Source organism: Xenopus tropicalis, chromosome 3, assembly GCF_000004195.4.
Source record: "Xenopus tropicalis strain Nigerian chromosome 3, UCB_Xtro_10.0, whole genome shotgun sequence".
NCBI lineage: Eukaryota > Metazoa > Chordata > Amphibia > Anura > Pipidae > Xenopus > Xenopus tropicalis.
Window position 1 is genome coordinate 7,665,949 of NC_030679.2, and position 23,271 is coordinate 7,689,219.

The window sequence follows — 23,271 nt, forward strand, 5'->3', positions numbered from 1 at the left end:
TAAATGATTCCCTTTTCTCTGTAATAATAAAACAGTACCTGTACTTGATCCCAACTAAGATATAATTACCCCTTATTGGGGCAGAACAGCCCTATTGGGTTTATTTCATGGTTAAATGATTCCCTTTTCTATGTAATTTCCCTTCAAACTGCTCCTTGGAGTAAATCCATCCCAAACAGAGGCCGGTGCTGTAAATAAACTCACTTCTCACCGGGAATAGAATAGTTTTATTACGCAATAACGGGAATACATTGGATCAGCGCCGGGCCTGCATTCTGATCTCCAAGGAAAGCTAGAAGAGCGCGGAGTGGTTGCATCTGTCTCTCCAATAATAATGTTCCTGCTTTAATCCTCAGTACTGTGAATGAAATGGATACTGGGGGTGCTTTTCCCATCTGCAGAGTGCAACAGGCAGTATTAATATACAATAAGGGGGTGGGGGTGGGGGGGGGGCAATTTCAAAGCCAGAAGCTCTTGTAAATATAAAACCAACATTTCAAAAGGAAATCTTATAGTATGTACTTTATGTTTATTGAAGCTCCTTAGTCTGTTTCCTGTTAGCTGTCCACTTGTTCAGGAAGTGAAGGCATCAGCAGACACGTAGTTCCCACATGTCTGCTGCTGCCTATGGGTTCCCTGAGCAGGGAGAGAAGACGTGGCTTTAAAAGCTACTCCTCTGCTCCCCAACCCGGATCTATGGCATGTCTGATCCTAGATTCTAATAAAGGGCACTTAGTTTACCCAGGAGCAGTAACCCATAGCAACCAATCAGCAGGAAGCATTTACTGGTCCCCTGTTTACATGCAATCATCTTATTGGTTGTTATTGCTGTGCAAAAGTAGTGCCTTATTACTACGCATGGGGGTTAAGATTTACACTCACTCGGAGAAACTCCAGTAGCGCATGTTTTTGTTGAGCCCGTCGATGGCCGCCATTTCTTCTTGGCTCAGCTGGAAGTCGAAAACCTCCAGGTTTTGTTTCATGCGATCAGGGTTGAAGCTCTTGGCGATGGTCACGCACCCTCTCTGAATCATGTAGCGCATGGAGACCTGGGCGGGGCTTTTGCTGTACTTCTGACCAATGGAGATGAGGACGGGGTCTTCTAAGAGGATTGGACAACTCTGATCCACCCTACAGAAAGAAACTAGTTATACAGATTATAATTGACCTGCCAACTGTCCAACTGGGGAAGCTGGAAGGAACGTAGGAGGTGTCTCCTTTGAAGGAACGTCTACTGTCACTGGCGGTCACTTACCATTTCCCAGCCCCTGGGGATCCCAGAACTCCATAAGCAACAACAACGATGTCTTTAGACTTGCAAAACTCCAACATTTGCTTTTCGTTAAGATATGGGTGGCATTCGATCTGTAAGAATGAAAGGTACAGTGAGTAACAATCTAAATAAATGTAATATCCTTCCAACAACAGGAGAGGAGATGAATTTCAGCCTCCCTATGCTGCTCGGTTCTACCTCTTCTGCTCCAGTAAGATCCCAAGGGAGAGTGGGGAATGTTACCACCCTTGGGAGATATTTCTTCTGTAGACCATCCAAGGGGGGTTCCAAAACCATCACTGTAAGGGTCCAGCCTGAGGAACAGTTGGGTTGAAATTTTGCAACCCTAGATATACTGGATTTGGGGTTCTTGAGTGGTGTCCAGCTGTCACCACCAATGTCCACCAATTCTACCCTGAGACTGGATTATGGTAAGTATATTATATATTAGTAGAATTAAGACACCAGTCCAAGTCAAGTCAAGAAGGGCAGTAGAAATAGGGAAACCATCTTGTTCTGGACTGGGACCCACATAGGATGAACACAGTTGGTAGCCAGACTGGCACTGATAGGAGACACATGGTGACTAGCACTGAAGCTTCGTGTCTAGTGATGAGTGAATCTGTCCCGTTTCGCCAAAAAAATCGCGAATCTTTCAAGATTTGCGAAACGGCGAAAAATTTGCGAAGCGGGGAAAATGTTGCACAGAGAGAAAAAAATTTCACCCGCGACTATTCTTTTGACGCCCGAGACTATTCTTGCGACAATTTTTGGAGGACGTGTGTCTATTCTTTTGACACTTGCGACTACTCTTGCTACAATTTTTGGACGCACGACTATTCTTTTGACATCCGCAACTATTCTTGAGACAATTTTTTGATTCATTTGACGCCCGCAACTATTCTTGAGACAATTTTTGGATTCATTTGACGCCCGCAACTATTCTTGAGACAATTTTTGGATTCATTTGACGCCCGCGACTATTCTTGGGACAATTTTTGGACACGCGACTATTCTTTTGACACCCGCGACTATTCTTGTGACAATTTTTGGATACGCGACTATTCTTTTGACACCCGCGACTATTCTTGCAACAATTTTTGGACACGCGACTATTCTTTTGACACCCGCGACTATTCTTGCAACAATTTTTGGACACGCGACTATTCTTTTGACACCCGCGACTATTCTTGTGACAATTTTTGGACGTGCGACTATTCTTTTGACATCTGCGACTATTCTTGCGACAATTTTTGCACGCGCGACTATTCTTTTGACGCCCGGGACTATTCTTGAGACAATTTTTGGACCCGCGACTATTCTTTTGACGCCCGCGACTATTCTTGGGACAATTTTTGGACGCGCAACTATTCTTTTGACGCCTGCGACTATTCTTGGGACAATTTTTGGACGCGCGACTATTCTTTTTAACACCCGCGACTATTCTTGTGACAATTTTTGGACACGCGACTATTCTTTTGACATCTGCGACTATTCTTGCGACAATTTTTGCACGCGCGACTATTCTTTTGACGCCCGCGACTATTCTTGAGACAATTTTTGGACACGTGACTATTCTTTTGATATCTGCGACTATTCTTGTGACAATTTTTGGACACGCGACTATTCTTTTGATATCTGCGACTATTCTTGAGACAATTTTTGGACACGCGACTATTCTTTTGATATCTGCGACTATTCTTGAGACAATTTTTGGACACGCGACTATTCTTTTGATATCTGCGACTATTCTTGAGACAATTTTTGGACACGCGACTATTCTTTTGACATCTGCGACTATTCTTGCGACAATTTTTGCACGCGCGACTATTCTTTTCACGCCCGCGACTATTCTTGAGACAATTTTTGGACACGTGACTATTCTTTTGATATCTGCGACTATTCTTGTGACAATTTTTGGACACACGACTATTCTTTTGATATCTGCGACTATTCTTGAGACAATTTTTGGACACGCGACTATTCTTTTGATATCTGCGACTATTCTTGAGACAATTTTTGGACACGCGACTATTCTTTTGATATCTGCGACTATTCTTGAGACAATTTTTGGACACGCGACTATTCTTTTGATATCTGCGACTATTCTTGAGACAATTTTTGGACACGCGACTATTCTTTTGATATCTGCGACTATTCTTGAGACAATTTTTGGACACGCGACTATTCTTTTGATATCTGCGACTATTCTTGAGACAATTTTTGGACACGCGACTATTCTTTTGATATCTGCGACTATTCTTGAGACAATTTTTGGACACGCGACTATTCTTTTGATATCTGCGACTATTCTTGAGACAATTTTTGGACACGCGACTATTCTTTTGATATCTGCGACTATTCTTGAGACAATTTTTGGACACGCGACTATTCTTTTGATATCTGCGACTATTCTTGAGACAATTTTTGGACACGCGACTATTCTTTTGATATCTGCGACTATTCTTGAGACAATTTTTGGACACGCGACTATTCTTTTGATATCTGCGACTATTCTTGCGACAATTTTTGGACACGCGACTATTCTTTTGACGCCCGCGACTATTCTTGAGACAATTTTTGGATGCGTGGGGAATTATTTCATCCATTTCGCGAAACAATCCACCAATGGCGAAACACAGAAATTCACCCCAAATCCATGCCTGGAGAAACATTTCGCCCATCACTATTCGTGTCTTGATTTTGACTTTGACCAGGGCACTCTCTCCATGGGGTTTGTAGGTTCTCCCCCCGTCTACACGGCTTTCCACCAGGTACTTTGGTTTAATTCCACATTCCAAAAATACTCAGAAGACGGGTTCATTTACTTCTGATCAGGGGGAACCCAGTTGTGAATGGGAGAGGGACCTTGGACCTTGGACTTGTGGGGATGATAAAGAATCTTACTACAGTGCTGAGGGATATGTAAGGGATGTATAAATCAAGGATAAAAGATTAAATGCTCGGCCCTAAATTGGTAGATAACTAAAACCTGTTGGCAACACTCTAGATGTACTTATTAATGTACCTGGTTACACACGGGTTTGTATTTCAGCCCAGGCTTGTTTAGGATCATCTCCAGCTGCCGGCGGTTGAAGTTGGAGACCCCAATGGACTTGACCAGCCCTGCGTCTCTGCATTCCTCCAGCGCCTGTATGAGAGGGAAGATGAGATGCCCCCGGGGTGATTCCTTTAGCCAAGCTGGATACCCGCCCAGCAGGAACGCAGCTGAAACCCATTTAACCCACCCCAGAATACAACACAAAAGGGGCTGCATTCGCTCAAGACATGGCGGTTCTGCCAAGAAGCCTAATCTGCAATGTTGCACAATTGTCTGGAACACTTCACAAAAGCTGAGATAATAATTCATGGGCTACAAAAGAAATTTAATCATTTCTTCCCTAGATTCAATGCGAGACTGTTCTTGCATTGAGAGTAGAGGCTTTAGCGAGCTGAGGCTGATGATAGAATGTACAATAACCTAAAGGATCTAATTCTTTACCCTTCTTAGGCATACATAATTTTAACCAATCAAACCTGTTAGGATCTGCTGGGGTTTGATCCCAGGAACTCCTGGTTGTTGGTTGGTCCCCCTAACCATTGAGCCAGGAGAGCAGCCGGCAAGAGATGATCGCCTTGTGTTTCCTTTCACCTGTGTCCTGGGCTTGGTAACATCACCCCAGCAGCCTTATTGGCTAGGTGGGGTCAGCCAATCAGGGCTGACTCTGCCCTATTTAAGCCAAGCCCTTCTGACACACGGTGCTAGAACATTGGTTAACAATAAGCACTGTGGCCTGCCCCTAGTTTGTGTTTCCTGTTCTGGCTCCTTGTCTTGCTTCCTTGCTCCTCTGCTCCTTTGCCTTGCTCCTGCCTTTATTCCTTGATTCCCCTCTCCTGTATGGTCCTGTCTGGTCTATGGCCGCTCCGTCCTGTCCTGTCTGGTCTATGCCTGCTCCATCCTGCCCTGTCTGGTCTATGCCCGCTCCATCCTGTCCTGTCTGTTCTACGTCCGCTCCATCCTGTCCTGTCCTGTCTGGTCCCATTTGGTCTACGCCCGCTCTGTCCTGTCCTATCTGGTCTATGCCCGCTCCGTCCTGTCTAATCCCATCTGGTCTACGCCTGCTCCGTCCTGTCCTGTCTGGTCCCATCTGGTCTATGCCTGCTCCGTCCTGTCCTGTCTGGTCCCATCTGGTCTACGCCTGCTCCGTCCTGTCCTGTCTGGTCCCATCTGGTCTATGCCTGCTCCGTCCTGTCCTGTCTGGTCCCATCTGGTCTATGCCCGCTCCGTCCTGTCTAATCCCATCTGGTCTACGCCTGCTCCGTCCTGTCCTGTCTGGTCCCATCTGGTCTATGCCTGCTCCGTCCTGTCCTGTCTGGTCCCATCTGGTCTACGCCTGCTCCGTCCTGTCCTGTCTGGTCCCATCTGGTCTATGCCTGCTCCTTCCTGTCCTGTCTTGTCCCATCTGGTCTATGCCCGCTCCGTCCTGTCTAATCCCATCTGGTCTATGCCTGCTCCGTCCTGTCCTGTCTGGTCCCATCTGGTCTATGCCTGCTCCTTCCTGTCCTGTCTGGTCCCATCTGGTCTATGCCTGCTCCGTCCTGTCCTGTCTGGTCCCATCTGGTCTACGCCTGCTCCGTCCTGTCCTGTCTGGTCCCATCTGGTCTATGCCCGCTCCGTCCTGTCTACGCCCGGCCCATCCTGTAACAGCCCGTGCCTAAAGGACTCTCCTTCCCATCTCTCCTTCTCATCTCATAACAAAACCCCTTCCTCCACCTTAGATGTCCCTACACACCTTTGTAATCTCTGTTGAAGAGCAGCCAATGGGGTTATTTTCCATCAATTACCAATGCTGAGACAATGTTAAGCTTTCCTCTCACTAAGTGAGCATGAATTGCAGCTCACAACATCACAGGAGGGTAGAAAGACAGTTTGTTAATAATGAATATTGTTGGACTTTTGTCCAGAAGTGTAGGCGTGGCTCTATGCAACATGGACCTTTAGGATGGGTTGACCCTTCGCTCCTCACCTGCCATGTTTGTAGAAGGTCAGGCTGGTCAAAGGCGCATGTCCCATCTTCATTCTTTGGAAAGAGCTCCTCTGCTGGCTTAATATACAAAGAACAAAAATGTAACGATCCTCCAAAAAACCCTTTCAGAAGACAACAACCAGGTTCAAGAAGATTGAAACTCTACTGAAAAGATAGACCATTCAATATGGGACCCACAAGTAGGTAGCACAGATGATAACTGCAAGAAATCCTATCAAACTTATCCCAATAGTATAGGACACATTCTAGAACATACATTCTAGAGCATACATGAACCAATTGTGCTGCCTTACCTTGAAGGACATTGGCATGTGTATAAGATACAGGTCTACATAATCCATCTGAAGGAAGGAGAGAGTCTTTTCAAGAGCCGGTCGGACAAGGTGAGGTTGGTGGAACGTGTTCCAAAGCTGCAGGTATGATATGGAGAAAAGCCCCATTAATATATAAATAGTGGAGTATTTCTTTAAAAGAAAAGCCATATTGTTTGCCATTGTAGTGATGTACGCCTTCTAATGAATGGAAATGTACCATATTCTTACACAGTCCTGTTTGATTGGGTAGAACTGGTCATCAGAGCAGGGAGAGCCTATTGGCCAATGGCTGGTTGGCTGGTTTTGTGCATCAACTCTATAGGAGCAAGTATTCTAGCATGAACGAATTGCTGCCTCCCAACCAATGAATGAAGGCATGTCTTCCATTTATTATTAGTCATGAGAAAAGTGGTCAAAATGGGCTTGTTAATGTCAGAAAGTGAGTGTGCTCAGCTTGAGAGACCTTAAATTAAGGTTTCCCTCTCTATGTATTGTGTATTCCAAGGGATCTTCTCATCCCTTTCCAGGGTGGGGGCTTCCCTTACACAGCGGGGGTAAATAAAACCGTGATACACCATCTTCAGAGAACTCATCACTATCTTAAACAACTTACATTATAGAACTTGGCTTCTTTATTATTGAGACCTACCTTTGATGTGTAGAACAGATCTTCTCTCTTCAAAGTCCCATCAGCGAACTTCTCACGGAAGGCCTGTCCGACGCCTGTCTCTGAGCTGTATAAAAAGGCCCCATCTACATGGCGGTATCCAAGGTCCAGAGCCATTTTTGTGGCCACTCTCACATCATCAATGAAACTCTGAAAAGGGTTGATGAAGAACAGGGTTGGACCTTTGGTTAATTCTCAAGGATGTTCCTCTACAAGATCTATGGGTTCCTATAGTCACTTTCCCTATTTCTAGGAGACCTTAGCAAGACACAAGTCTCCTATAGGTCCATGGGTCATGGGCAGAAAGAAAACTTTGGCCCGAACCTTCCAACGACCCACAAAGAATGCGTGGAAGTAGCTGGCCAACCATCACTAGTAGAGTTTGAGTGAATCAAGGACAGGGTTTTGGTATAATGGGGCGTGACTGGGGTGGACCAAGGTATGGTCACACCTGTACAGGTAATTTTGTTTTCCATTCTACTTGTTGGAAGTTTCCTCTTCCCAGGGGCCCAACAGGTTGATCATTTAGGAAGGAGGGACCTACTGATGGCAACCCTGTCCCCCTCAAGTAAAGATTATAATGCAGTGGTTCTCAACCTTCCTAATGCCGTGACCCTTTGATACAGTTCCTCATGTTGTGGGGACCCCCAACCATAAAATTATTCCTAAGCCCATCGGAAATATGTGTTTTCCTTTTGTCTTAGGCAGCCCCTGTGAAAGGGTCCCGACCCCCCAAAGGGGCCCCGACCCACAGGCTGAGAACCGCTGGTATAACGGGTTCTTAAGTTAAAAGGGAATGGTCTGATTACCTTCTCCGTCCCATGTTTGGTGCCGGCGCAATGTCCCGGATTTGCCTGTGAATCTCCTGGAAACTGCAGAAAATGTTATATGCCAATCAAATCATTGGGAATCTGGGAAATCATCAACTTTCTATAAATGCAAAAAGTAATAAAGATGTAAGAATGCTTTGTAGGGTCGGTGCTATTTAGCCAATAGCCATGCCAGCCAACTGGCTCATAAATACTGCTCATGGCAACCAGTCTTGGCATTGCCAGCTATGGCACATAGGACCAGATAAGCACCAAAAATGCTATACAGGTCCATACCTGTATAGCATTTTTGATGCTTATCTGGTCCTATGTGCCATAGCTGGCAATGCCAAGACTATCCAGAAACCCAATATCTGGAAATCTCCAAATTAACCCTATTGGGTTTATTTAATGGTTAAATGATTCCCTTTTCTCTGTAATAATAAAACAGTACCTGTACTTGATCCCAACTAAGATATAATTACCCCTTATTGGGGCAGAACAGCCCTATTGGGTTTATTTAATGGTTAAATGATTCCCTTTTCTCTGTAATAATAAAACAGTACCTGTACTTGATCCCAACTAAGATATAATTACCCCTTATTGGGGGCAGAACAGCCCTATTGGGTTTATTTAATGGTTAAATGATTCCCTTTTCTCTGTAATAATAAAACAGTACCTGTACTTGATCCCAACTAAGATATAATTACCCCTTATTGGGGGCAGAACAGCCCTATTGGGTTTATTTAATGGTTAAATGATTCCCTTTTCTCTGTAATAATAAAACAGTACCTGTACTTGATCCCAACTAAGATATAATTACCCCTTATTGGGGGCAGAACAGCCCTATTGGGTTTATTTAATGGTTAAATGATTCCCTTTTCTCTGTAATAATAAAACAGTACCTGTACTTGATCCCAACTAAGATATAATTACCCCTTATTGGGGGCAGAACAGCCCTATTGGGTTTAATAAATGTTTTATTGATTTTTTTAGTAGACTTAAGGTATGGAGATCCAAATTACAGAAAGACCCCTTATCCGGAATACCCTTGGTCCCGAGCATTCTGGATAATGGGTCCTATACCTGTATTACTTCCATATAAACCTTTACTAACAATGAGTACATTAAATAAGACTTGTACTGAAATTAAATTCTGCTTACTGTATTACTTAAAAAAAAATCCTTATTTTCCTTTTTATGCCATTATAAAGCACTCATTCAAAAGTTGGGCTATGTTCACTGAACTCACCTCCCCCTTTATAAACAGGGCAACTTGTTCAGAGCTTTTACCTATAAACAAACAAACCTCTCCCTTATCTAAGCACCAGCCATGAACAGCTCATTATCGGGGGCTTTTCAGAGGACTGGTAGTTAGATTTATCAGCTTCTTTAAAGTTCTTTAGGTTCTTTGGGAGGTGCTAAAGTGAAACAGGCTCCCTATTCTTGTTTCGTACCAGAAATAACAGGAACTATCGATACAATGGGCAAGAAGTCTGTTCATCACAATCCCTATTTAATCAGCTAATGTTGAAAAAATATGTGTACCGTCCCTTTAAATGAGCTTTTAGTCTGGTGCTTGACATTCTACCAAATATAACATACTACAGTGTTGGCAATTACAGAAAGAGCTTTAGAATGAGGCCGGGTCCTACTCACAGTAAAGGGGTAAAATGTGCCAAATGCCACAACAGGCATCCATCTCCCATCATGCAGCTGGATGGAGGCGCCCTGGTTCTGCAGGTTTGTCTCTTTACCCAACTTCTTCAGACCAGACATGGTGTTCCAGGCAGGTTCTGGGCTGACTGAGTTCTGACTGAGTTCTGGGTGGGTTCAAGCAGAGCACTTTATGGCAGTGAGGGAGGCACCGAGATTCTAATCCCGTCATGTGATCATTTTAGTTAGTGCAGATTTATAGATAGGCAGCGCTCCAATAAATAAATCTTTTGCTTTAGGGTTTGTTTTTTATATTAACTATACAGGGATGGCGCAATAAGGGTGTGCCCGAAAAAATATGTTCCGACAAAGAAATCTCTGCACCCACCCATAGAAATGTGTTCAGGACATTACGGGGGTGGTCTACCTTTAAATTAACTCTTAGTTATACAATGTTCTATCCCTAGGAACTTTGCAGCTAGTCTTCATTATTTATTTTTTTTATCGTTTTCGAGATTATTTGCCTTCTACATCTTTCCAGGTTTTCAAATGGGGGGTCGCTGACCCTGGCCGGACAGGTTTGAACATAAGCATGTGTAGCCCATCTTTAGTGATGCTACCTGCTGAGATCTTATGGCGCTAACAGGAGCCCTGAGCCCCGCTTACTTTGGGGGACAGATGTTACTTTACTTGCCTCCACCCAGGATAGGGACAGATTGAACTGTAACTCCCCTCCCTGAGAACTTGATATTGTGCTTCTGCTTAGGGACTCCCAGCACTCCCAGTACCTTGCCCCCCTTCCCTTGGGGTAGCTTCTTACCAGGCAGTGAGGATCCTCCTTGGAGTAAGAGACAGGACACTGGTGTGAGGATGAACTAGATGATTATGTTTATTTGCAGACAGACAGTCAGGCTCTCCAGGAGTAAGAGGACACTTCAGGTGACACTCAAGTTCTTTAGAAATCCCCTTCTCCTGAGGGCTACTCGTGGTACTCCCCCCCAGGTGACCCTCCTTGGGAGCTCCCCCTGTACTCACGCCAGGAGACCCTCCCTAGGGCTCTCCCCGGTACTCCCCACCAGGTCACCCTCTCTAGGGCTCTCCCCGGTACTCCCCGCCAGGTCACCCTCTCTAGGGCTCTCCCCGGTACTCCCCGCCAGGTCACCCTCTCTAGGGCTCTCCCCGGTACTCCCCGCCAGGTGACCCTCTCTAGGGCTCTCCCCGGTACTCCCCGCCAGGTGACCCTCTCTAGGGCTCTCCCCGGTACTCCCCACCAGGTCACCCTCTCTAGGGCTCTCCCCGGTACTTCCGCCAGGTGACCCTCTCTAGGGCTCTCCCCGGTACTCCCTGCCAGGTGACCCTCTCTAGGGCTCTCCCCGGTACTCCCGCCAGGAGACCCTCTCTAGGGCTCTCCCCGGTACTCCCGCCAGGAGGACAGTCCCCTGAGACCTCACCCCAGTACTCTCGCCCGAGCACCCCCCAGATAAGGATCCTCCTAATCTGACACTTGGTTCCCTGACTCCAGCTATGAGTGCTGGGGGATCTTAATCCCTTAACTTCCTCCTGTAGGGGCGATGTCTGCCCAACTAAATGGCCTATCTCCCACTCCTAGAGTGGTCTATTACCAACAGCTCTCTGTCTAACACCAGCCTGTCATTAACCTCTGTCCAGAGGGGGGCCCAGGCAGAAAGACCTGGCAGCACATGGCTGCACTCCCTTTTATACCTAATGCACCACCCAGTGGCTGCTAACTAAAACTGCAGGGCTACTCCCTGTTAACCTCCCAAACCACCCTTGGGAGCCTGTTCTAGGGGAACCATCCTAGGGGCCCAATTTTGGAGATCCCTACACATGAATAAGTGAAGGCCTTCTGAGATATTCTAGATGTCACGTGATGTTCTGGAAAGTCCAGACTCCTGTTATCGCAAGGGGTCAAGCATCGGAAGAAGCTTCACGAAAGATGAACTGATAACAATGGGAACACTGGACTTTGATTGGACAAGATATGGGAGCAGGGGGGGCTATTGGGTTGTTTGTCCGTATAGTGCAATATATTCAAGCTGGTCAACTGTTTTGGCCATGGTAGGACTTTTGGCATGTAACGCGTGATTAGAGGCCCAGCTTGCTCATTATGTGCTTGTCACCAAACACAGCACCCAATAGCTACTAGCAATTTTAGGTCAAAGTAGGGGGGCCTCTGTGGGGGGGGGGTTAGGGGATGCGGGGGCGTGGGCACCTGCAGGGCCCCTGGGGTGGGAGCCCCGGTGGTCCCTGCAACCCCCAGTCCAACCCTGGGGCCATTGAGATTGCCAAAGGGAATCTAAGGGGTTGTCTTTGTCTCCATCTGTCAGTTGGTATATTATCTTGGCAAACTGTAATAACTGCAATAGAGGAGAATGTTGGTTACATAAAAGGGGTATTTATGAGTCAGATCTGTGTCGGATTTGGGTTCTTATCTTCACCGCTGTAGAAACTTGACCTGGAAAAACCTGAAAGTCCCCGCTCTGATGTAATGTGACCGTCAGCTCCTCTCCCCGGCCTCTGAGAATCCCATTCTTCTGGAGATGTCATCTGAGGGCATCGGGGATGTAGCGAGACAGAGGGAACATCACATGGGGGCTAAACACATAAACACAAATCATACGGCTTGTGATCATAATGAGATATGGAGCGAGGGATACTCCAAGCAACGCAAACAAACAGTGGGGTTGGTTAAGGAATTGGTCCCACAGGCCAGAACTGTAGAAGGCCAAGTTGGGGTTCTTACTGCTGTGTGGTTTTAATAAACAGGGCAATTTTGGTAGATTCCTGTATCAAGATGCAACTGGTAGATGGCAGTTTTAGTGCCTAAACTTTGTATTGGTGAACAGTGACTTTATGCCATCCAGATGTCACCCGTAGCCAATAACAAAGCTGTTCAATGCAGCCCTCCCATGATCTGCCCCATATTGTACCCCACCCATGCCCATTATACCGAAACCTCTCCCATAGTCCACCCAAACTCTGCCCACTCCCCTAAGGCCTGGGGTCTTTTTTGACCCTTGAATCACACCTTCTCCCACGGTTCCCCTGACTGGAGTACCCTTGCCACTACTGTTACCCAGGGCCACCATCAGTAATCATGGGGCCTCTTAGATAGCAGAGCCTTCCCCCAGGGGGTCGTAATTATTAGCCCCCCAGTCACCTGGGACCCCTGATAGGGTGCTAGACCCTGCCAAGTAGTATAGGACTCCGGTGAATAAAATTGTCAATGACACGATCACACCCATGATCTGCCCCATATTGCACCCCAACCTTGCCCATTATACCAAAACCTCTTCCATAGTCAACCCAAACTCTGCCCACTCCCCCAAGGCCTGGTCTCTTTTTGACCCTTGAATCACACCTTCTCCCCCCGGTCCCCCTGACTGGGTACCCCCTGCTGTTATTATCTAGATAGATAAGAAGGGGGCAGAAAAGAACTAGGTAACCTAGGCAACCTGGTAACCACAGGGCAAGATAGGAGGGCAAGAATGAAAAGGTGATAACAGTGGGACATAAATAAGGCAGTGGGGCAAGATGTCAATGGTATTTCAAGATAGTAACGGCAGGGGGTACCCAGTCAGGGGGACCGGGGGAAAAGGTGTGATTCAAGGGTCAAAACGAGACCAGGCCTTGGGGGGTGGGCAGAGTTTGGGTGGACTATGGGAGAGGTTTTGGTATAATGGGCAAGGTTGGGGTGCAATATGGGGCAGATCATGGGTGTAACTGTGTATTCAGCAGGGTCCTATACTACTTGGCAGGGCCTAGCACCCTATCAGGGGTTCCAGGTGACTGGAGGGCTAATAATTAGGACCCCCTGGGGGAGGGCTCTGCTAACTAAGAGGCCCCATGATTACTGATGGTGGCCCTGGGTAACAGTAGTGGCAAGAGAGTTACAGTAGAAAAGCACATTGGTCTCCAAGCTAACCAATCACAAGGGGCGGAATTGGCCTTATATCTGTCTGTCCATCAAATGGAATGGATTTTTTTTTTATTTAGACCATCAATGGCCGCCATTTTGTCTTGAGTCAAGGGAAGTCAAAAACCTGAATATATAAACACAAGCCAGAGATGGGACTCCTAGCAGGAAGGGACAATATATTGTGTCCAACCAATGCATTTAGGCTTCACCAAAGGAAACCAGAACTTCTTGAGGCCATGGCTGTTCCAAGGCTCTAGGACCAACATGTCTCTCTAGGCATTAAGAGTCTGAAGATACAAGCTCTGGTTACTGGGGATGCTGGGGTTTTTGGGGTGATAAGGGGAATCCGTAGTCCATCTCTGGAGCTTCCAACTTCAAAGGTCAAAGGAATGTTTTGGGCTCCTAATAATCAATGCCCTTATGTTTTAATAAAAGGGGAAAAAAGGAAAAAAGCACTTGCCCCCACCAGAATTTTGTATTAATAAAATAGGTAATGAGCACTTTAACCCCAGACATGCAAGTATGATTACTACAGGAAATGGATCATCAGGATCTTATTCTCTGTAGAAACCCCAGGCAAGCAAGTAGGATTAAATTTACTTCCATGATGCAACACCTTAAACAACTACTAATTAAGCGCAAAATTCAACAGAGAATTCTTTGGAAATTTATTTCATCAGTTTGTTTTCTAGCCGGTGGCACAATGGATAGTGCATTGGACTTACTTGTATGTAGATGTTCAAAGGTTGAGCTAACAGGGATCTGTGGGGTAATAGCTAGCACGTGGGCCGTCTAGGGGAATGAAGCCACACAGAGGTTGTGGGTTAAATCGAAAGTCAAAAATAACAAAAAAATGAATGAACTTTAATGAAGCTGGTAGTCTACAAAGATGGGGGGGCGAATTCCTGTTGTACTAAATCTTGGTGATGTAAAATAGAAAAGGAGCAATGATACAAACCTGGGCTGTGGGCTCTGTGGCGCAATGGATAGCGCATTGGACTTCTAGTTGAATGTAGGCATTCAAAGGTTGTGGGTTCGAATCCCACCAGGGTCGTCTTTATATGACTTAATTCTGCTAAGTCAACAGACTAGAAGGTATGGTGACCACTTCCTGCTTCACTTTGATATAGTGCCGGGAAAAGAGTGGCACTTCCTGTTTGCTTCCACCTGAGGAACAGGGTAGATGTTGCTGGGAGTCTGATTACGGGCCCAGTTAAAGTCAGGGAACAGGGCCCCGTGAATGAGGCATTAGGTAGTGGCTGTGTAGCTCCCATAATACTACAGCCTAGGAGTGTAAGGCAGTAACCCTGTGGACTTAATTTTTCTGCATAGTAGGAAGAGAGGGGTAATAGGAAGGGAAAACACCCTCACCTTCCTCTTCCAATTAGTAAAGGCCCATTCTGGGTGAGAGATTCCAGTGTAACCCATGTTCTGCTAGTACTAGTCTGGGAAGGCAGTTATTGAGCTGAAATAGAGGTCCTGCACCCCCCAAGGTGCCCCCGCCGGCCACATTCCCCATCACTACTCCCTATCCCCCTGCAGGGGCCCCCGCCGGACGTCCCCCTTGAGTGCGTGTAAGTGAAACACGTCAGGGGAGGACATTGGTGGCCAGGAGAGCGGCTACAGGGACCAGGTCTGTCTGCCCAGTCCGACCCTGATTTGATTTACCCCAGGAAACCATATATTTTCGAAAAGTACACATTCTGCCGAATCCAAAATGGGTAACCATGTCTTTTTACCAAACAGCAATGCTTTCCTGAACTAATCAGTTTCTATAAAAATGTTCGAAAATTCTAAAAAATCACTTTCAAGCACCTTATCTCCCACATAACATTAGGTACCGATAAAAAACATCCTAACTATGGAAGCCAAGGGTCCAATGAACAGTTTGATGCCCATTGTGCATGGGATTACTAAAGTATCTGGCATTAAGAGACCCCAAAGGGAAGTTAGTGCATACATATTACGTGCCATATATTTCTACTACCAAAAAATACACTGACTGATTTATGCTCCATACCCCACAAGGGCAATAAGCCCCACATTTAGGAAGCACTGCCTTTACAAAGATAAATTGCAATAGGTAAGGCATAGGAAACATAACTGAGTCCTTTAGTATGGGACTTGATAGATTTATGAAGTTACCAATAAAACATCAGTACTCAGTGCAGTATTGTCCCCCCCCTCCGTTTCCCTGGAGGGAAGGGAGACCATGAAGTGGGGCTCAATCTGAAAAACTTTTGACGTCCATTGCTCTGAAAATCCTTTCCCCCAGGTCTCATCAGGCTTCCCCTGCGTCATAATGAGTGTGTAATTAATCAGGGCAGCCTGAGGGCATCTGTGAAAGCCTTCTGAATTGGTTTCAAATCAATTATTGCCCCTTGGTTCGTCCAATCATGTTTATACATACGTAGTATAACTACTAAATGTCATCACCAACGACATCCCCATGGGCATCATCCCATCAGTCAATATGTCCCCGTAACAGTCATATGTACATTATTAGCAACACATGATCAGTCACATGTTTCTATATATCTTTAACCTTGTTATGGGCTAAGGGGGCCCAGCCTGAAGGCCAGTTAGGGGGGGATTTGGGGTGAGTGCTTATTTGTGCCCTGGGTACCCCTGGAACTATAGCAGGGTGACTGTTACCCCAATGTTTCTATATATCTGTAACCTTGTTATGAGCTAAGGGGGCCCAGCCTGAAGGCCAGTTAGGGGGGGATTTGGGGTGAGTGCTTATTTGTGCCCTGGGTACCCCTGGAACTATAGCGGGGTGACTGTTACCCCAATGTTTCTATATATCTGTAACCTTGTTATGGGCTAAGGGGGCCCAGCCTGAAGGCCAGTTAGGGGGGGATTTGGGGTGAGTGCTTATTTGTGCCCTGGGTACCCCTGGAACTATAGCGGGGTGACTGTTACTCCAATGTTTCTATATATCTGTAACCTTGTTATGGGCTAAGGGGGCCCAGCCTGAAGGCCAGTTAGGGGGGGATTTGGGGTGAGTGCTTATTTGTGCCCTGGGTACCCCTGGAACTATAGCGGGGTGACTGTTACCCCAATGTTTCTATATATCTGTAACCTTGTTATGGGCTAAGGGGGCCCAGCCTGAAGGCCAGTTAGGGGGGGATTTGGGGTGAGTGCTTATTTGTGCCCTGGGTACCCCTGGAACTATAGCGGGGTGACTGTTACCCCAATGTTTCTATATATCTGTAACCTTGTTATGGGCTAAGGGGGCCCAGCCTGAAGGCCAGTTAGGGGGGATTTGGGGTGAGTGCTTATTTGTGCCCTGGGTACCCCTGGAACTATAGCGGGGTGACTGTTACCCCAATGTTTCTATATATCTGTAACCTTGTTATGGGCTAAGGGGGCCCAGCCTGAAGGCCAGTTAGGGGGGGATTTGGGGTGAGTGCTTATTTGTGCCCTGGGTACCCCTGGAACTATAGCGGGGTGACTGTTACCCCAATGTTTCTATATATCTGTAACCTTGTTATGGGCTAAGGGGGCCCAGCCTGAAGGCCAGTTAGGGGGGATTTGGGGTGAGTGCTTATTTGTGCCCTGGGTACCCCTGGAACTATAGCGGGGTGACTGTTACCCCAATGTTTCTATATATCTGTAACCTTGTTATGAGCTAAGGGGGCACTGTGTTAGGGGGGCCCTAATACTTTTTATGTCTGTGCGTCCTTTGTACTGATAGGAGGGGCCATTAAGGGAGGGGTCCTGTGGGAGGGGGGCCCAGAAAACTTTGTTGTGAGGGGCCCCAGCAACCTACTCACTGTACTGTTATCAGCATATGCGTTCTGCAAACTCACCACTAGGGGGCACCCCTACTCCTTTTTACTATTCTTAACATTAAAAGGCAAATCAAATTAAAGTCTTAACCCCTTATGTTCCAGTATTTTTGCATTAGGAATTATTTGCAATCCTTTTCCTGGAATCCTACAGTTCTTATTTGTATGATGGGGTCAGCAATGCCCCCTCTAGGGGTTTTTTCTAATGGGTTTTTTTTCCATTTTGCCACCTGGGTCTTATTGAAAACAGGGAATAAACTGTAACTATAAACAGAAATGACATGGGAAAAGTATAGCGATGATTTATCCCACAATGCCGTATTTTTGCTGGTTTAGTTCCCCTTTAATCAGCATGAATAAGAAACCAGCCAGAAAATACTTTTGAATTCTGTCGTGACCTTGATTTGTCCAATGAGCCGGGGACTCATATCCACGAATCAGCTAATCATTTGGAATTTATTACTGATAAACCTTTATTGTTGCTCCTGGATTCCAGGTGAAATGGCAAAACAGGGCCCTTCAGAACCACAAACAAACGGTTCACCCCCAAACCCCAAGGGCGGTAACCGTACCCCCTAATATCTTGCATATATGGATTTCTAAAGCCGACTGTTGTGGTTTGACAGAAGCACCATAAATTGTGATTGGATAGGGGAACAGCACATAGGGGTTACAGAGCATGATGGGACGTATCGACCCCCCTGATTTACGGCTCCCTCACCCAGTCAGCTGCAGTTAGGGTGAAGACACACTGAGCTACTAGTAGCAGCTACTTTTTCATGGCTACTAAACACCAAAAAATCCCCTGCCATAGACAATACTGAGAATTGCCTCTGCTAAAACACACGTAGATACAGTTATCAGTAAATGATCAGCATTGTCTGTTTTAGTAGCCGCAACAAGTAGCTGCTACTAGTAGCTCTGTGTGTCCTCACCCTTAGCGGTGCCACCTATCCCCCTGCCGAAAGCCACATCAGTCTAGGAAAATCTTGCACGGTTTTATTGGCATAACCGGGCAGGCAATATCGGCACAGGCAGGCTTTCCGAAAACCAGGCTGTCAGGGTCAGAAACAGACGGGTGCAGCCCAGTTACCTGCAACCAACCCAGTTGGAATGCTGGAAATGGGGGTAAATGCTGAGTGCCCATACGTGTTTATAGAGAACTTCGGGAGATGGAGGAAACGTCAGAAGAATGCTATCAACATACGGGAGACTGGGGGAGAGAAGGCCAAAATGGGTAACTCCTAGAAAAATAGGGGAGGGGGGTTGACAGCTCTGTAATTGCCCCGGGCCATGCCCCTAGCCCCACTACCTTTCTGCCTGTTTCTGAGAACGTACAGGGTTGGACTGGGCCACCAGGAATAAACCCAGACCAGACTGGACCCGTGCCAGTGCTCCCCTGGCCAACTGTTCCTCCAACTTCCCTGGCCAACTTACAGTATGTGCACTCAGGGGAGGATGTCGGATGGAGGACCCTGCCCCCCTACTCTGTTGGGGGGGCTCAGCGAGGCCCCCTGCAGGGGGTAAGGGAGGCTCAGAGGGGGCCCTGCGGGGGGTAAGGGAGGCTCAGCAGGGCCCCTGCGGGGGGTAAGGGAGGCTCAGAGGGGGCCCTGCGGGGGGTAAGGGAGGCTCAGCAGGGCCCCTGTGGGGGGTAAGGGAGGCTCAACGGGGCCCTGTGGGGGGTAAGGGAGGCTCAGTGGGGCCCTGCAGGCGGTAAGGGAAGCTCAGTGGGGGGTAAGGGAGGCTCAGAGGGGCCCCTGTGGGGGGTAAGGGAGGTTTAGCATGGCCTCTGCGGGGGGTAAGGGAGGCTCAATGGGGCCCTGCGGGGGGTAAGAGAGGCTCAGCGGTGCCCTGCGGGGGGTAAGGGAAGCTCAGCGGGGGCCCTGTGGGGGGTAAGTGAAGCTCAGCGGGGGCCCTGCGGGGGGTAAGGGAGGCTCAGAGGGGGCCCTGCGGGGGGTAAGGGAGGCTCAGAGGGGGCCCTGTGGGGGGTAAGGGAGGCTCAGCGGGGGCCCTGTGGGGGGCAGGGTCGGACTGGGCCGCCGGGACACCGGGAAAAATCCCGGTGGGCCCCGGCCCTAGTGGGCCCCAGCGGCCCAGTCCGACCTTTGCCGGCGCTCCCCGCTACTGACTGTTCCTCCGCGACGCGTTCAATTTATACGCACTTGGGGAGGACGTCAGGCGGGGGCCCTGCGGGGGGGGGGTTAGGGGGGCCCTTGGGGGGGTTAGGAGAAGCGGCTGGGGCACCTGCAGGGCCCCTGGGGCGGGAGCCCCGGTGGGCCCTGCACCCCCCAGTCCGACCCTGGTGGGGGGTAAGTGAAGCTCAGCGGGGGCCCTGCGGGGGGTAAGGGAGGCTCAGAGGGGGCCCTGTGGGGGGTAAGGGAGGCTCAGCGGGGGCCCTGTGGGGGGTAAGGGAGGCTCAGAGGGGGCCCTGTGGGGGGTAAGGGAGGCTCAGCGGGGGCCCTGCGGGGGGTAAGGGAGGCTCAGCGGGGGCCCTGCGGGGGGTAAGGGAGGCTCAGCGGGGGCCCTGCGGGGGGTAAGGGAGGCTCAGCGGGGGCCCTGCGGGGGGTAAGGGAGGCTCAGAGGGGGCCCTGCGGGGGGTAAGGGAGGCTCAGCGGGGGCCCTGTGGGGGGTAAGGGAGGCTCAGAGGGGGCCCTGCGGGGGGTAAGGGAGGCTCAGCGGGGGCCCTGCGGGGGGTAAGTGAAGCTCAGTCCGACCCTGAGAAGGTAGGATGAGTAAAGGGTGAGAATTTGGACAGTGGGTGACTGTTGTAACTGGTGTGAGGGGGCAAATCTGTATAATTCAGTGTAACTTGTAAGGGGTTTGTATTTCTGGCTTTTTAAACAGGGCAGATTTCTAGGTGAGGGATGTTCCCTCCTCACAGGAACGGCGCCGGATTTGCTGTTGTGGCGCCATCTTGGTGTCATCTTTGGCCCAGGTGCTTATGGGTAGTTCCTGCTTCCTGCTTCCCTATTTGATAAACAGGAAGGAGCCCATAGTTCTCCCCTTCTCCTGGAGATAAAGGAAGGCCTCGGAATTTACATGCTTTAAAGTTGCATCACGGTGAGATATTTCCATCAACATTAAATGGTGGGTTCTCCTTAAACTGAAGTGCCATTATGAAACAATTGGTCTTCATTTTATATTATTTGTGAACTTGAATTATTAAGCTTTGTATTCAGCAACTGTCCTGTCTGGACAGCTATATAGTTGCTAGAGTCCAAATTACCCTAGCAACCAGGCAGTGGTTTGAATGAGAATAGGAGATCAATAGGAGAGAGTCTGTGTAGAAAGATAAGTACAGGTATGGGACCCATTATCCAGAATGCTTGGGACCTGGGGTTTTCCAGATAAGGGGTCTTTCCATAATTCGGATCTCCTACCTAAAGTCTGCTAAAAACATTATTTAAACAATAATTAAACCCAATAGGATTGTTCTGCCCCCAATAAGGGGTAATTATATCTTAGTTGGGATCAAGTACAGGTACTGTTTTATTATTACAGAGAAAAGGGAATCATTTAACCATTAAATAAACCCAATAGGGCTGTTCTGCCCCAATAAGGGGTAATTATATCTTAGTTGGGATCAAGTACAGGTACTGTTTTATTATTACAGAGAAAAGGGAATAATTTAACCATTAAATAAACCCAATAGGGCTGTTCTGCCCCCAATAAGGGGTAATTATATCTTAGTTGGGATCAAGTACAGGTACTGTTTTATTATTACAGAGAAAAGGGAATAATTTAACCATTAAATAAACCCAATAGGGCTGTTCTGCCCCAATAAGGGGTAATTATATCTTAGTTGGGATCAAGTACAGGTACTGTTTTATTATTACAGAGAAAAGGGAATCATTTAACCATTAAATAAACCCAATAGGGCTGTTCTGCCCCCAATAAGGGGTAATTATATCTTAGTTGGGATCAAGTACAGGTACTGTTTTATTATTACAGAGAAAAGGGAATCATATAACCATGAAATAAACCCAATAGGGCTGTTCTGCCCCAATAATGGGTAATTATATCTTAGTTGGGATCAAGTACAGGTACTGTTTTATTATTACAGAGAAAAGGGAATCATTTAACCATTAAATAAACCCAATAGGGCTGTTCTGCCCCAATAAGGGGTAATTATATCTTAGTTGGGATCAAGTACAGGTACTGTTTTATTATTACAGAGAAAAGGGAATCATTTAACCATGAAATAAACCCAATAGGGCTGTTCTGCCCCAATAAGGGGTAATTATATCTTAGTTGGGATCAAGTACAGGTACTGTTTTATTATTACAGAGAAAAGGGAATATAATATAATAAGGGAATAAATAAGCAACTTTGTCTTATTGCTTCCTATAAACCATGGATGTTTAAACCACGGACATTTGGGTTTTTCAGGGGAAAGTTCCTCTTGAATTTTGCATTTTTTTGGATTGATTCACTCGCAAGAACCAGAGAAATGTTCCGTCCGTGTCTATTCCCCCGGCTAGCGAGGCTATTACACAGCACACATGTTGCCACCCCAGTTCCCTTGAAAGCTTATGATATATTGTGCAACATTACGGAGCCGGCTGATTAGCCCCCGGGCCCCTCTGTGGCACGGGGCCACGGCTTGTGTTTGCGTTACCTTTTGCACTCCGAGTAAGTTAATGTGATTCCCTCCTGTGGTTCTGTAGGATTCTGGGGTGTTTGGCTATTTTATGGCAGTTCTGTGCCGGGCTGCGGGCCAGTTTGGAAAGCACTTTATACCCGGGGGGCATTGAGTTTCCTGCTTTCACAGGTGCGGAGGTGGGGTAAATACACAGGGCCGAAGCCACTGGCGTCTCCGAGTGCAACCGCAAGCAGCCGGAGTTGATCCTCAGCAAATCAGGGCTGTAAATAAAAAAGCAATTGGGCCTGTAACGCCAGCCATAAATGGATACTGGTGTCAGAAACATAGTGCAGACCCTTCCATGACGGTATCTGGATTGTACGTGTTCAGCCCTTAATCATACGCTACTAATGAAATCCATGTACGCAGATTTATTAGCACATTATATAAGAGCTAAAACACCTTCTCTGTATATTTGTATTTAAACATATGGGTAGGGGGTGCCATAGTGTTTCCCTTAGACAGTACAGTATGGGGATACAGCTTATTGTGTGCCCAGAACATTCCTTCTCTGTATATTTGTATACAATATGGGTAGGGGGTGCCATAGTGTTTCCCTTAGACAGTACAGTATGGGGGTACAGCTTATTGTGTGCCCAGAACATTCCTTCTCTGGTTATTTGTATACAATATGGGTAGGGGGTGCCATAGTGTTTCCCTTAGACAGTACAGTATGGGGGTACAGCTTATTGTGTGCCCAGAACATTCCTTCTCTGTATATTTGTATTTATACATATGGGTAGGGGGTGCCATAGTGTTTCCCTTAGACAGTACAGTATGGGGGTACAGCTTATTGTGTGCCCAGAACATTCCTTCTCTGTATATTTGTATTTATACATATGGGTAGGGGGTGCCATAGTGTTTCCCTTAGACAGTACAGTATGGGGGTACAGCTTATTGTGTGCCCAGAACATTCCTTCTCTGTATATTTGTATTTATACATATGGGTAGGGGGTGCCATAGTGTTTCCCTTAGACAGTACAGTATGGGGGTACAGCTTATTGTGTGCCCAGAACATTCCCTCTCTGTATATTTGTTTTTATACATATGGGTAGGGGGTGCCATAGTGTTTCCCTTAGACAGTACAGTATGGGGGTACAGCTTATTGTGCGCCCAGAACATTCCTTC

At 47.2% G+C, this 23,271-nt stretch overlaps 1 protein-coding gene and 1 non-coding gene across 2 annotated transcripts; one reads left to right on the forward strand and one right to left on the reverse strand.

Moving 5' to 3' along the window:
- Positions 1-210: 210 nt before the first annotated feature.
- Positions 211-9,923, reverse strand: akr1c1 (aldo-keto reductase family 1, member C1). Its single transcript, NM_001367997.1, is given in 9 exon segments — positions 211-395; positions 883-1,131; positions 1,256-1,365; positions 4,302-4,424; positions 6,301-6,378; positions 6,615-6,731; positions 7,285-7,452; positions 8,112-8,174; positions 9,771-9,923. Coding segments are annotated over 9 exon segments (1,071 nt in total). The 5' UTR covers positions 9,891-9,923; the 3' UTR covers positions 211-352.
- A 4,752-nt stretch (positions 9,924-14,675) lies between these two features.
- Positions 14,676-14,761, forward strand: trnar-ucu. Its single transcript is given in 2 exon segments — positions 14,676-14,712; positions 14,726-14,761. It is a non-coding gene; the product is annotated as a tRNA-Arg (tRNA).
- Positions 14,762-23,271: the final 8,510 nt, after the last annotated feature.